This window comes from Ananas comosus, linkage group 17, assembly GCF_001540865.1.
Source record: "Ananas comosus cultivar F153 linkage group 17, ASM154086v1, whole genome shotgun sequence".
Taxonomy (NCBI): Eukaryota; Viridiplantae; Streptophyta; class Magnoliopsida; order Poales; family Bromeliaceae; genus Ananas; species Ananas comosus.
The window spans coordinates 10029150-10042527 of record NC_033637.1 but is presented as its reverse complement, the minus strand read 5'-3'; the positions used below and the strand labels follow the sequence as shown (position 1 = coordinate 10042527).

Sequence of the window (13378 nt, the reverse complement as noted above, 5' to 3'; positions counted from 1 at the left end):
CTAATCTCCGATTATATCTTAATTTATATCTATTCCTGGGATAGTCTTTTTTGCTTATACCTGAACCAAACGATACCTTAGAGAGAAAGAAAGAGTATGGAATAAATGAGACAACCAATGACTGATGATAGTTGAGCTGACAATGTCAGGTTTGCCTTGTAGATAGTGATGGTTGCGATGAAGGTGAGAGATACCTTGCAAAGTGTTTGAAGTAATTTAGGTTATAGTTCGAATAGTGGAAAATTGCACGTGCCTTATAAACATAAGTTACATTCATCTTTAATTATCGTTTCTTAAAATGCTGTTCTTATGTGATATTACTATGGTGACATATATTAATATATACGAGTTTGCAAATATTTCAACAATTTTCGAGTTGCGACTTGATCTTTGAACTTTACATTCAGTTTAAATTCTTCAAGAAGAAAATTCTTAAACTTTTATATATACTGCTTTTTTGTATGCAACTACTTGAAAAATATAATTTGACATATCTTATAAACATTTCCTTTCAAGAGTAAATGTATGGGTAGACCATGAATTCAGGTTATTAAATTAAAAAATTAAAAGAGTGCTGATCCAAAATCTGTAATTAAGAAATTAAAGACGGAGTCCTTTCAAAATATGCTATACTCAAGGGGTCTCCCTGCACTTTTACATTTTAACCGAATGAAACGGAAACATCCTCCACGTCATCACGTGCCACGCCTCTCTCCCACATTCCGTTACGCTCCGGCCGATACCGTTACGCTCCGCCCTCCTAACCCTATAAATACCCATAACACATCCCGTTTCCCTCGCGTAGAAAAGCAACCCTTTCCATTTCCGATCTCGGAGAGCTCGAGGAGACGATCAACAATGGGGGTTTGGTGGAGTAAGCGAAACCACGAGGGAAGCGACGACGATGAGGTGGGGGCGGGGACGGGGGAGGAGGAGGATGATGCGGTTGACACGGAGGCCCAAATCTCGTACCAGCTTGTCCAAACGGAGATCGCGCTGAGGAGGACGGCGCCGCGTGGCTCGCTCAGGGTCGTCCTCTCCGGGGAAAAGGTACTCTCGATCTCCTATCTCGATCCGATTTTTAGGGTTCTTCATGTGGATTTGATGTGGTTCCTAGGGTTTCCATTTCGATCCCTTGTTTCATGTTCGATCTTGTGCCTCATTGTAGGTTTCTTGATGTGTTAAGATTTGAATTCAAAATCTAACATTCGACTCAAACTGTCTTGATGTGGCTCTGATGTGGTTTCTAGTGTTTGATCTTGATACCTTGTTTGTGTTCGATCATGATGCCTTATTATAGGGTTCTTGATGTGATATTGAAGTGATTGTTGGATTTAAATGGGTATTAAGGTTCGAATTACTAGAATAATTCTAACACCTGAAACGATCTAAAGTGTTCTGAATTGAATTGAATTGAATTGAATTGAATTGAATTGAATTCTCATCTACTTTGCATCTAAGTCTTGCTTATCTTTAAACTTGGCCATCTCGTGATGAATCATCAAGAAAAAAAACATCATAAATATTTAAAAGAGATGGAGAAGAATGAATGATTTTAGTGAAATCTTTTATGGAAAAATGGGTAAAATCACCCTATATTTCAGTGTTTAGTATCTAAATGGCTGCTTCTCAACCCACACTTTTCGTTTTGATTCGTTGTGCTCTGAGTGTTTGATTTTGACCTTTCCTTGTGCTTGTTTCATTATTTTATTAATCTCTTTGACCTTTCTGATTTGGATTCTTGAAGTGCTTTTCACATTTAAATGAGTCTAAAGATATGAGTTCCTAAAATAAAATCTAAAACTTTGTAACACCTGAGAAATAAAGAAGAGAGAAGAAGTTGAGTAGAGTAGATAGTTGTTCTACAACAATAAATAGTAGAGAGCAAAAGCCTTGGCCTTATCCGTGGAGGGTCAAGAGCCCAAGGGGATTGAGAACGATCAGGCGGCCAGGAGGGGCATGGCGATGATCGAAGATAAGATGGAGAAATACATAAGCTAGGGTTACAATAGAAGGAGGATGGAGCAACAAGCCTTGCCGACAGGATCTATGGATGGCAGAAGTATTATATTCTAGACATTGCGGATTGGGTGGTCGGGAAATACCCCATCTAAACGACACATCGGACAGGCCCTGGCACGTGCGGCATTAGAAAGAGACCTGAGTTGAAGTTCCTCCCAATGGAGGAGCACATAACGCCAGTCCAGTGACCCAACAAGCTTACACTGTGCGAGGCCCAAAGTCACTACTAATTGTTGCACTCTACAGTTTTATCTAGTATATTACCATATTTATATTTTGGTACTATATAAGAGAGTATATAGAGTTGTAAATAGAAAAATTATAATATGAAAAAGAATATAAAAATTACTACTACTCCAATTCTCCTGCTTCTCCTCCCCAATTCTCTCCTCAATTCCCCTGACTATCCAATCACCCATCATCCTCACTGCCATCATCATCTTAGAGCATTGTCATCATCGACAGGTTCCAGCGAGTTCGGCCATTACAAACTCACAAGTGATTTCATAATTTCTTCAGAATCCACTAATATTTAGTTTCTACGCATTGGAGATCATGCCACCTATATGTTAGATTCATGATTGAACTGTGTTGAATTTTCATCAGTTTTTTATTTAATTCTTCTACCGTTCTACGCCATTATGTGTAGTGGATATAGTGTGTCAACTTATCGCAGGTTATCTAGAGATAGGATTATTTGATGATCATACAGAGGTGGGTATATGATTTCTCTTGACTGTATAGGAACAGAGGTGAATTCATAATTCGATTTAAAACCTTTACTCAAACAATGGGTGATATCCACATCAATTTATGAACTGGGATGGAACTTCTGATACCATCATGTAACTGACCTAAATCTGCCTAACTTTTATATTGAGTAGTGATTGAATCTTTATGCTGCAGAGACCGCTGCTGGCTGGCAGTTTGATTGCTCAGGATAATCCCGAGGTTCAGGAAGTCGATGTTGCTGCACAACTCCTTTTTAAAGTTTCATGATTAGTTTCACCATGATTAAGTACCTGAGTTTTTATAAGCCAGCTTCTGGAGGAGTTCTATTCCGTCAGAGAAACACGCAAACATAGAGACTGCTTTTATCGGAGCTTTGTGTTCTCATACATGGTGATTCGGTTATTCTCTGCATTTTTGTATCCTGATACTTCCGTAAAATATTTGTGGCCTTAATCTAGTTGCTTGTAAATTCTGGAAGCAGGAACACATTTTTGAAACACAAGATAGGCGCGAGGTTGATCGTATGCTTGCAATTCTTAGAAAATATGCAAAAAGAAACACAGTTCTAGCAGGAAATGTTCTGCACTTCCGCGATTTCTTTGAAGTATGCTGCTTATTTCTCTCATTTTCTTAAATGTGTCGACGTTTCATTAATCCCCCTTTTTTATTGTTGTATCATATCTATGTTTTTAATTTTACTCGTTATAATGTGAGTTGGTTTAGTTCAGAAGATGATCCCAGTATATGTTAACTTGGTGTATTATTGAAATAAAAGAAAAGCTAGCTTTTGTTGTGAGTTTATTAAAAAAGAATAGAAGCATGCTTCCTAGATTAATGCTATTGAATTCATAGGATTAAACTAGCGGAAAAAAAAGGAAAACAGAAGAGGCCTCGTACTATACTAGAAGCATCCTTTTTCTTCTCTCCACCCCATCGGCTTTTCTTCGTCCTTCAATTTTATTGTCATTATCACCACTTTCAGGATTTCCGCATATTGCTATCAACTTATTCAAAAGGGAAGAGAAGTGCGGAAAGGTAGTAGCTCAGACAGGACACGTGTGCACGATGTGGTGCATTACACTGTGCATACCCTTCTATAATTTATTTTCAGTTGAATCTTCATGCATAAGGAAGAACCAATTTGCTGCTCCTCCTGTAATTTCAGACGACAGAATCTTTTAGCGAAATTCCAATGCGAAGGTTCTGCAGTGACGAGTGAGAAATGAACTATTTGCTTTTTTCCTGTTATGTTGTCATAATTTTATATTTTCTAATTTAGTTTGTTTGCCAGTTGTTCTCTTAATCAGGCTGATCACTGCTATCGAGGTTCACATGTGGAGAACCGCTTATCCGGAAGTTGTTCTAGGCGAAAAATACAGTAACTTAGTAGAGGTTAGCTGCATCTCTTTATTTCTTTTTTTTTCTTTGGCCTGAACTCAGTAAATATGGAGTGTTTTCTAATTTTATGGGGCATGCTGTATTCGAACTCGTGAATCAAAATGCTTTGAATCAGATGTTAGATTAGTCTGCTGTGAGTAGACTGGTTGTTAGATAACAATCGACGTATGAATTAAAACTTTGTGGTGCCTAAAATTTGCATTCCACTGCAATTTTTTTCCTTTTCCTCCAGTTAACTTCGTTAAATCTGATGCAAATAGCCAGATGATCGTCATATATTTCTGTTCAATGTGACGGGAGGATCAAAAGGAGAAGTATGATTGCAACAAAATGCAAAGGTTTGGGGCCCATTTATTAAAACTTTGAGGACAAACTGAGAGTATGTTAAGAGGTTCTTCTGGATTATTGGTGCATTTTGCCCTTAAGCTAGCTTATTAGGAAAGTACTCGAGGGTATTGTACATTAGTAATCTGAGAAGCAGGTTATGGGTGCCATCTTTAAGTGAGGAATTGCTAATGATAGTTTTCTTACTCCATTTATTTCCATTCTATCCTCCAATTTTTTATTTTAGTGATTCATTTTTGTGCAGCCTATCCTATGTAGTATGATGCCATTACCATGTGGGCATCATCATCAGAGTCCGCTTGAGATCACAAATTTTTGGAGATTAAATTTTGACAAAAATGTTGAAGTGATTTTGCTTTAAAGTTGCGGAACAAACTTTATGACCAAATTGTAAAGTTAGAACTCTCCAGGATATAAGTGATTTGGGATCGAACTTCAGGAACTGAATTCGTAATTAACTGTGAAATTTTTGATTACTCCCTATACCCGGTCTGTCTCTAATTTTCAAGTTTGTAATTTGTGTCTCTGAAACAGTTTTGCACAGGCGAAGTTCTCCCAATTGGAAACAAGCACGTGCACGCCGCAGTTCTCTCTGAAGCACTGGGCGTGCCCATAAGAGTTGTGGATCTTACTCCTGCTCCTCCAAGTTCTTCAGAGAGGAGCACAGAAGACATCCCCTACTATACTGCTGCTAACACTGGCAGCGGTAGTGCGTCTAGCCCTACTGCCACTAGGAAGAGAGCAATGGCCCGATTCGAGATCACCCTGCTGTATAAGCCCGACAACTGCTACGATATCCTCTATCCCTTTCCAGAAGTCACCTGCTGCGGCTATCCTATTCCAGATGAATTGATCAGCTACTGGGGCCTGGATCGTTGAACCCTTTTTCTCCTGTTCAAGTTGAGGATATTGTATACTCCGGGAGAGACGTACAGGTGAGATAGAGAATGGCCGAAGATTGTTTAGCTGATAATGCAGGCTCTGCTTTGTAAAGAGATTGTCGTCACGGAGGTACGAGATACATACACCGACTAATCGTAGTTCGAACTTGAATGGAAGTGGAAGCATGCAAACTGTCAATTCACTTTTCAACTCCCTCTCTCTCTCTCTCTTTCTCTATGCATGCAATGTTTAGTCCTGCATCTACTTGTTCAGTGAACTGGTTTTGAAGAACAAGTTTTTCGCCGAACAATACAAAATCATCTGAATTGCCGAATTAGTGAAAAACTCTGTCATTTTGCCTGATTTCTGCGGTTAGTATTTATTTAGTTTAAATGACAGAAATATGAGCAATTGGTGATCAAAGAAATCTGATCTTAAGCTTCTATTTGTTTTGGTTGACACTCTTCCAACATTTATCTATTTTAATAGAGTTAAAATGTCTTTGTTTGTAGTCCATTTTGAAATAGAGTATAAATTCTAGGGAAAAATGTAGAAAGACCCCTTGAACTTTAGCATCGTTACAAATAGATGTATGAATTTTTAATTTTGGCAAATGGACTACCGAACTTTATTAAACAGTTCAATAGGTTACCATCGCCAATCAAAATTATTAATTACACAACCATTTTGGTCGCTCGTATTGCAAATAATCTTGCAAATTTTAAAACACAAAAAAAAAATCTATTTTTTTTTCCATTCAAACACATAAAAAAAGTAATAAAGAAAAAAAAAACACATAAAAAAAGTAATAAAATCGGAAAATACATTTACTCTATTCTTCACTACTGAGTCTTAATTATCAAAATAACTAGAAGAGAAAAAATATGTTTCTTTGAGTTCTATAATTTACAAAATTATATGCAAGAGATGTGATGAAAACACTTATTTAATTAGTAACTTTGCTCAAGGAGGTGGGGGTCAGTAAAAGTATTTGATAAAGTTTGAGGTGGCCTAATTACCAAAATTTAAAGTTCTGGGGTCTGTTTGCAGAAGTGCTGAAGTTTAGGGGTTCTTTGTACAATTTTCCCTAAATGCTCAACTCATGGATTATTTTTTACTGAAGTACTATTTCAAATATTTGGAAATTACTAACATTATAAGCTACTGGCTGAACTGCTAAAAATATTGACATTTCGTTGGATTTAATAAAATGTGTAATTCAATCGACTATAATAAGTCAATTCAAATGAAGTAAAAATTTAGAATCTCAATACATATAAAACAAAAGAGTTCAGGGCATATTTTTAGAATTTTTCATAATTCTATGGAAAGCGATGTTAGATATACACCCCAAAAAAGAGTCGACATCTTATACCTCCCTTCATCCAATACCAGCAATAGGATCTTAGTTTGTCAATCTTTTTTTTTTTATTAGGCGTAATATCTAATATATCTTTCAAAACTTCAAAAATATCTAATATATTTCAGGTTGACCAAAATACCCTTATTGGATTTCAAAATTTCTTCAAATTTCCTCAAATCACTATGGTTAACTGGATTTGGGATTTAAAAGGGAATTTTGATAATTTTAAAATAAATTTGCAAAATTTGAATAGTAGTTAACGGTAAATGAGCAAAAGCCCCTTTTGGCTAATACTAAAATTTCAAAGGATTTTCTAAATCCTAGAATTGTCAGGATGTATGATGTACACCCAAAAATGGGGTGTACAAATAGCATTTCACCATAAAACATGCATTTTTAAATATTATTTATAATTAATATATATTTATATAAAATTTAATTTTATATTAAGGATATTAAATAGTTGAGTTTGGTTATTCGAATACGAATTTTTGAATTTTTTTCGGAATGGAACAATTTTGGTTTTAAACCCTTTTTTTCAATTGCCCGATCGGGCGGGTATGAGTTCGAATGTTGATTTCTTATCGGGCCGGATTTGGGTTTTGCAAAGTAATCAGCCTCTATACCATAGTTAGTTAATTTGCGAATTATTACAAATCCGAATAAAACGGTCCCTATACGATTTATTTCCAAAATATCGAATTTTTTGGTTAAATTTACTATTCGTGGATAATTCGCGTATGCCGAACTATTCGGCCAAAAAAACGCATGATTTTTTAAGATAAAATTTCTTTCCGAATTATTGCTAAATTATTGTCAAATTATTGCTGGATTATTTATGAATTATTTATGAATTATTGCAAAATTTCATGAACTTTTAAAATATATGAATCACGAAAAAATGAAGATGGAGACGACAATAAAATTTGTTATTATTTTTTTTATTTAATCAACTTTATTTTCTAGCTCTCTTCTTATATTCTTATTAAGAATTTATAACTATGTTTGCTAAATCTATAAAAAAAAAGTTTAGTTTAATTGCCGAATTTTTTATCCGAATTATTAATCGGTTAACGTGTAATTTTCGTATAAATCGCGTACTCGAATAATCGGTGAATTTTTGATGCGCGCTCCTCCACTCTCTCCCTTCCCCCGCCTCTCTTCCACTCTCTCCCTTCCCCCGCCTCTCTTCTCTCTCTCTCTCTCTCTCTCTCTCTCTCGCTCTCTCGTTCTCGAAACCCTAGAAACACCTGGGAAAGAAGCCTCTGATCAGATCGATAGGCATCGGAATCGGAATCGGAATCGGAATCGGAAGGTGTGATTGACTGATCCTTGGCGAGATCTAAGAGCCTTGTTGTCGATAGTTTCGATTTAATCCTCGGCGATTCCGAGTTTCTCCGGTGCTTGATCTCGGTAGATTGGCTGATTGATTTGTGTCGCTTTGGGTTCGATTTTGTGAGCCTAGATTTAGGGCGTTTGGGAGGAAGAGTTTGGGGTAAGGGCGATGGAGAGCGCTCGGGATGCTCGCCGGCGTCGGATCTTGGAGCGGGGATCCAACCGCCTCGCGTTCATCACCGGCGAATCCCCATCCCTGCCGCCCAAGCCAGAAGACGAAGTAGAACGCGGTCCCAAAACCACCACCGGTAGATATACTCACCGTTTCTTTTCTCTCCAATATATCTTGCCTAAATTTTACGATCGGATCAATCTGGAAGAAATTCTGGAGTCTTTGGGGGCATTTGAGCATAGATCGCCAAGGAGAACCTATGATGATGTTTTCAATTTTAGTGATTTTTTTTCGCTGTAATTTCATGTGCTGCCATCTAATTTTAGTTAGGATTAGGAAGATAGTCCAACTCCCACGAGAATTTTGGAACTGAAATTCGTTATCTAAACAATCAATTTATTTCTATCAATCATCCGGCCTGCAGTTTAAGTTCTCTAAACTGTCGGCAGCACGTAATTTTCTTGCAATAGGAAAAAGTACTTTCAAAAGTTGTTAATTGCAATGAGTTATCTTGTCCTAGGAAAATGACTTGGAGGCCGAATATACTATTGCTATTGTAGGATTGAATAAATAAAAGATATGTGTTGAACAAGATATTCATGCATCCAAACAAGCCAAAAGTGAACCAGAGAGTATAATCTTGAGGTGGACATTTAGGCCATGTGTGTAAGTTGGAATAAGTTATTCAAGGATAACTTATTCGGTGCAAAAATATTCTAGTATGATTGTAAAAAAGAAGTTTGATTTTTGCTTCTTGAAAGATTTTGATATCCATGATTTGGTATGATAGCATATCTCATCTATGAGGTAACTTATCTTATCCCCCAAAAAAGGCTTGAAGGCGGAATATAGTATCTAATTATAGACTTTCATCATACTTCTTATCTACCAAATGTACAAACTTCTTAAGTAAACCATGAAGACATACCAAACAAGATATTCATGCATCCAAACAGGGCCTCAGGGAACTGAGAAAAGATAAAATGAGAATGGTTGTATTCGATAAACATTTGCTGTTTCATTTATAAAGAATTATTTGCATGAAAACCAGTTTTGGTTGTCTCATCATTGGTACAAAGATCATGTAGTGCCTCAGGATTTATTTCATTTAGTTAGAAAGTGTTCAAAGAGAGAGGGGACATTTTAGCCAGGAATTAGAAGAAATTGTGAGAAAAGGCACTATAACCCTTAGTTTAACAAAATTCTTCTCTTTTCTAAAAGGATAAAGGAAAAGAAAATGATAACGACGACAACAGTGAATCTTGCCTAAAATAGGAGAAGATGATCCTTGGAAGATAGTGCATATAGTGAACTCTAGAATTAACTGAGAGTATAGGCTGATTGATATATGTGAAGTTCAATTGTTTCAAGTCATTGGTACTACTAGAAATTAGTTTCTGATGCACCTGTACTTAAAAGTTATTTCATAAATAAGTTTTGATACTGTAACTATGCCCTGTCATTCAACTATTATATCGGATACAAATTCTGTTCTGACGGTTTTCCTCTACTCAAGTCCAAATTATAACCTAATAAACAATCTGGATGATACTCATTTACTTTTCCTGAATTTTGACAATCTGTGTAAAATTCTTTTTGTTTTTCTTTAAATTTTCCACATCAGGCAGTTAGAAAAGGATTTGCTTTTCCACTTTCCGATTGCTTTTAATTGATCACTTTCTTTACCCGACATTATCCTTCCACATCTCCTTCTTTGCCCTTGTTCTCTCATCTATTCTTTTTTGTTCTCTTTCAATTTTAGTTGTCTTTCTTTTCTTCCCTTAATATACATTGCATCATGATGATAAATACAGCAGAAATTCCAAATTTTGGTTCTCTGCTGACATTGAAATAAAGGGAAAAAATAAGAAAACCAGGCTTATTTTCGAAGGCTGTTTAATACGCCTCAGATTATTGTTGAATGTTATTAGTGAAATAAGATTCAAGTAAGCTAAGATTGGCTGGATTATTTGCTACTTCATTGATGGATAATTGGTTGTTGACTAGCACATACTATTGGTCTTGTTGAAGTGCTGTTTTGAGGCTTTAAGTAGAGCTCTTAGGGCAAAAGTATATATGGAAGTATGATTTTTGGTTTTCCAGTTAGACGGCAGAAATTATATCTTAGTCAAATCATTGTGATCTACACAATATGATATTTTTCAGGGAAACAAAATAGAATATTTTCCCATCGTGTTTTTTCACCTTACGTAAGTCATTATGCTTGCAAAAGGGAACCTTAGAAGACACAGTAATACCATTTTTGTTAAAATTACCCAATAGCTTCTCTCTGTTGCAGAAATAGAAGGTTCAAATAGGCACTATTACTTTTGGAGCCCGAAAAGCTCAATTTAGCTTTCTGGACAGAAAATGCTCAAGACTTTTCATTTGTTGAATATCCAGTGGCTACTATTAGAGCAAAAAAGTTATTCCAGAAGCCATGGCAAAGTAAGCCCATGCACCTAATTCTTTTGTTGATTATGTTACTAGGTGGGAACTTGTGATACTGTGACCTGTCTATTCGTTATCCCAGGCAATCTTTTTAATTATTTTACGTGTATTTGTTTTTCAGACAAATTATCACAATTATGTCTTGATTTCAGACTCTCTCTACGGATTATTGATCCCTTTGCTATGTTCCAGTTGCTTCGCTTAGTGAGAACGGTACTCCTGTAATTGAGGCTGCCGAGCAATGGAAAAATAAGGAAGATGAAGCATATCAAGGGGTTGTTGATACTGGAGATATCTCTGAGAAATCCGAGCAAACGGATCAAACCCCTGAACCTCATTTAAATGATGAAATCATGAAACATGGGATAAAAAATGATGCTCCCACACTTGACGCTACTACCAGCTCTTCACTCAACAGGCTGAACATCATCAATGACAAAGAAGTGCGTACCTCTTCAATGGCTCACAGCCAACCTGATCGACGACTTCCTGGAACAGCTCTTACTCCTTCAGTCGCCCATTCAAAGAATCACTCCATTTTCACATGGAGTAGAATAAGCCATTCCATTTCAGCTTCTGAAAACATCCGTTTGCTTTTGGCCGTCGCCATAGCCTTTTTGGTGATCCTGTCAAACCATCAGTATAATATCAGCGGTGGACTTTTTAGAGGTATGATATGTTCTAGGCCGCTTTTACTCGTCTTACTCACTGATGCGTCCATTGTTCTCGGTCGGTTGATGGTAATTAAAAGTAATGATCAAAAGGAGGAGAAAACGAGGGCTAGAAACAATGATAACGGTTCGGCAGACAGCATCGGAAGAACCTTGGAGGTTGGGTTGGTTTTCCAAAAGGCCATGAGATCCTTCTTTATGGATTGCATCATATGTGCTGTTATAATGATCTGTGGTCTTAGAGTTTAAGCTCTCTATCCTTATCCTTTTGCCCTTTTCTCTTTTGTAAATTTTGCGAGGTCTTCATCGTGAAGGTCGTTAACTTTTTCGCCTACATTTTTTTGCTATCTTAACTAGAAAGAGACGCAGAGTTGTTGTTTTATCATCTCCTTACACGGTTTTGCTAACATTTCCCTTGCATGATATGTGCTTTACTAGTTGAGAAATTGTAGTAGTTATTTAATAGCTTTGAGTTCTTTTTTCATTTCCACAAGTGAAGAAAGCTGTGCATCCATTTTTATTTGGTTTTTCTCGATGAAAGCATGAATTCGACTTCCTAGTTCAGCAAGCGGGTTCAAAATGAACGATCAAAATCGAACGACATTCTAAACATGAATGATCGGATCCTTCAATTTAAGATCGGAGTTATTGATCTTTATCTAGGTAGTGAATAGAATTTTCTATCAAAAATTCAACCTATTTCGATTTTTTTACACGGTTAAACTAGCAAGTATTCCATACCGGCTGTTAAAAATTTTTAATTTTGTAAGTTTTTGACCGTAAGGTAAATGATATCGAAAAATTATAAAATTTAATTTCTAGAAGTTTTAAATGCTTTAGATAATGTTTAATTGTATGGATTATCAATTCAGAAGCTCTATCATTAAAAAGACTTTTTTTACTATCAAATTTTTGGCCTTTGGATCAATTCTTTTCATCATTTCTAATCATTGTATTAAATATTATAACCTAGTGGGGATCACTCAACTTTAGGGGGATCATGCAACCCTAAGGAACTAATATCATTCTAGCCCTATCATTTCTCGTCAAAGGGTTAAAAACTTAATAGCAAAACGGACCTTTTGCTATTAATAGTATTCCAGCCTATTTTCTCTCTTTTTATATATATACTAGTTAAGTGCACGTGCAATGCACGTCGCACAAATACTAAAAAATTAAATTTTTATAAATAAATATTATAGATTCGATATATAATATTTAATCATTACCAAAAAAAAATACCAGAAATAAGAAATAGAATTACAATATTATCAAAGAAAGAACACAAAATCTATCATAGTATCATTGAAAAAAAAATACAAAATTCGTCACTAAACTAACTGAAAATGTCACCATCAGTCTCCCTTCCGTACAAATTGTACTGAAAGTAAGAAAAATAATAAGTAAATATTAGTAAATCATCAGAATAGATAAAATTAATAAAAAATATAAATTTAATAAGAATTCATATAAGTAAATAAAAATTTTTAGCTTAATTTTATTTCTTGAGTTTTTGGAATAGATGGATTAAGCACAATTTTACTCGCAAAACTTTGCTAAATAAATTGATCCTGATAAATAAATTTAAAATATTATAGAAAAAATAAAATATTAAAAAGTACATTTATTCTAATTATCGATATTAACGTGCACTGTTTTAATACAACCACTGAATTGTTTGCAATAACGTCTCTCTACATGCCAATGTGTGTTAGCACTATTTTGTCCCAGAGGATCAATTTAATTCGATTCATACTTCAATCCATCCAAATAATTCGTTATTAATAATTTTTTCATGCCAATATGTGTTAGCACTATCTTGTCCTAGAGAATCATTCTAATTCGATTCATACTTTAATCTATCCAAATAATTAGTTATTAATAATTTTTTTCATGTGAAATGATAAAAAGAGAAACACTTTATCTTCACACCATACAAATAAAGAGTGATTGATATGAACAACCATTCCTACAACACCTAGGGAAACTAAAATAGTATAGAAATTA

At 35.4% G+C, this 13378-nt stretch overlaps 2 protein-coding genes across 3 annotated transcripts; both read left to right on the top strand.

The window, feature by feature from the left end:
- LOC109723375 (ubiquitin thioesterase otubain-like) lies at positions 823-5724 on the top strand. Its single transcript, XM_020251712.1, has 8 exons — positions 823-1050; positions 2929-2973; positions 3064-3144; positions 3236-3358; positions 3737-3789; positions 3920-3969; positions 4046-4146; positions 5032-5724. Exons 1-8 carry the CDS (start codon positions 859-861, stop codon positions 5374-5376), a joined length of 990 nt encoding a protein of 329 aa, XP_020107301.1. The 5' UTR covers positions 823-858; the 3' UTR covers positions 5377-5724.
- LOC109723567 lies at positions 7913-11827 on the top strand. 2 transcript variants are annotated; one of them, XM_020251995.1, is made up of 3 exons: positions 7913-8057; positions 8208-8385; positions 10893-11827. In XM_020251995.1, the coding sequence occupies exons 2-3, from the start codon at positions 8247-8249 to the stop codon at positions 11618-11620; spliced, it is 867 nt and encodes a 288-aa protein (XP_020107584.1). In that variant the 5' UTR covers positions 7913-8057; positions 8208-8246; the 3' UTR covers positions 11621-11827. The 2 variants fall into 2 exon arrangements, with proteins under 2 accessions (XP_020107584.1, XP_020107583.1); XM_020251994.1 differs by having other exon boundaries at positions 7913-8385.

What these genes read in the sequence shown, in the direction of transcription:
- LOC109723375 (XM_020251712.1), top strand. Translation starts at nt 859, where the DNA reads ATGGGGGTTTGGTGGAGTAAGCGAAACCACGAGGGAAGCGACGACGAT. An exon ending in GCTTTGTGTTCTCATACATG is followed by an intron (nt 3,145 to 3,235) that starts GTGATTCGGTTA and finishes TTCTGGAAGCAG; the next exon opens with GAACACATTTTTGAAACACA. An exon ending in CGAAGGTTCTGCAGTGACGA is followed by an intron (nt 3,970 to 4,045) that starts GTGAGAAATGAA and finishes TTTGTTTGCCAG; the next exon opens with TTGTTCTCTTAATCAGGCTG.
- LOC109723567 (XM_020251995.1), top strand. Translation starts at nt 8,247, where the DNA reads ATGGAGAGCGCTCGGGATGCTCGCCGGCGTCGGATCTTGGAGCGGGGA. An exon ending in CGGTCCCAAAACCACCACCG is followed by an intron (nt 8,386 to 10,892) that starts GTAGATATACTC and finishes GCTATGTTCCAG; the next exon opens with TTGCTTCGCTTAGTGAGAAC.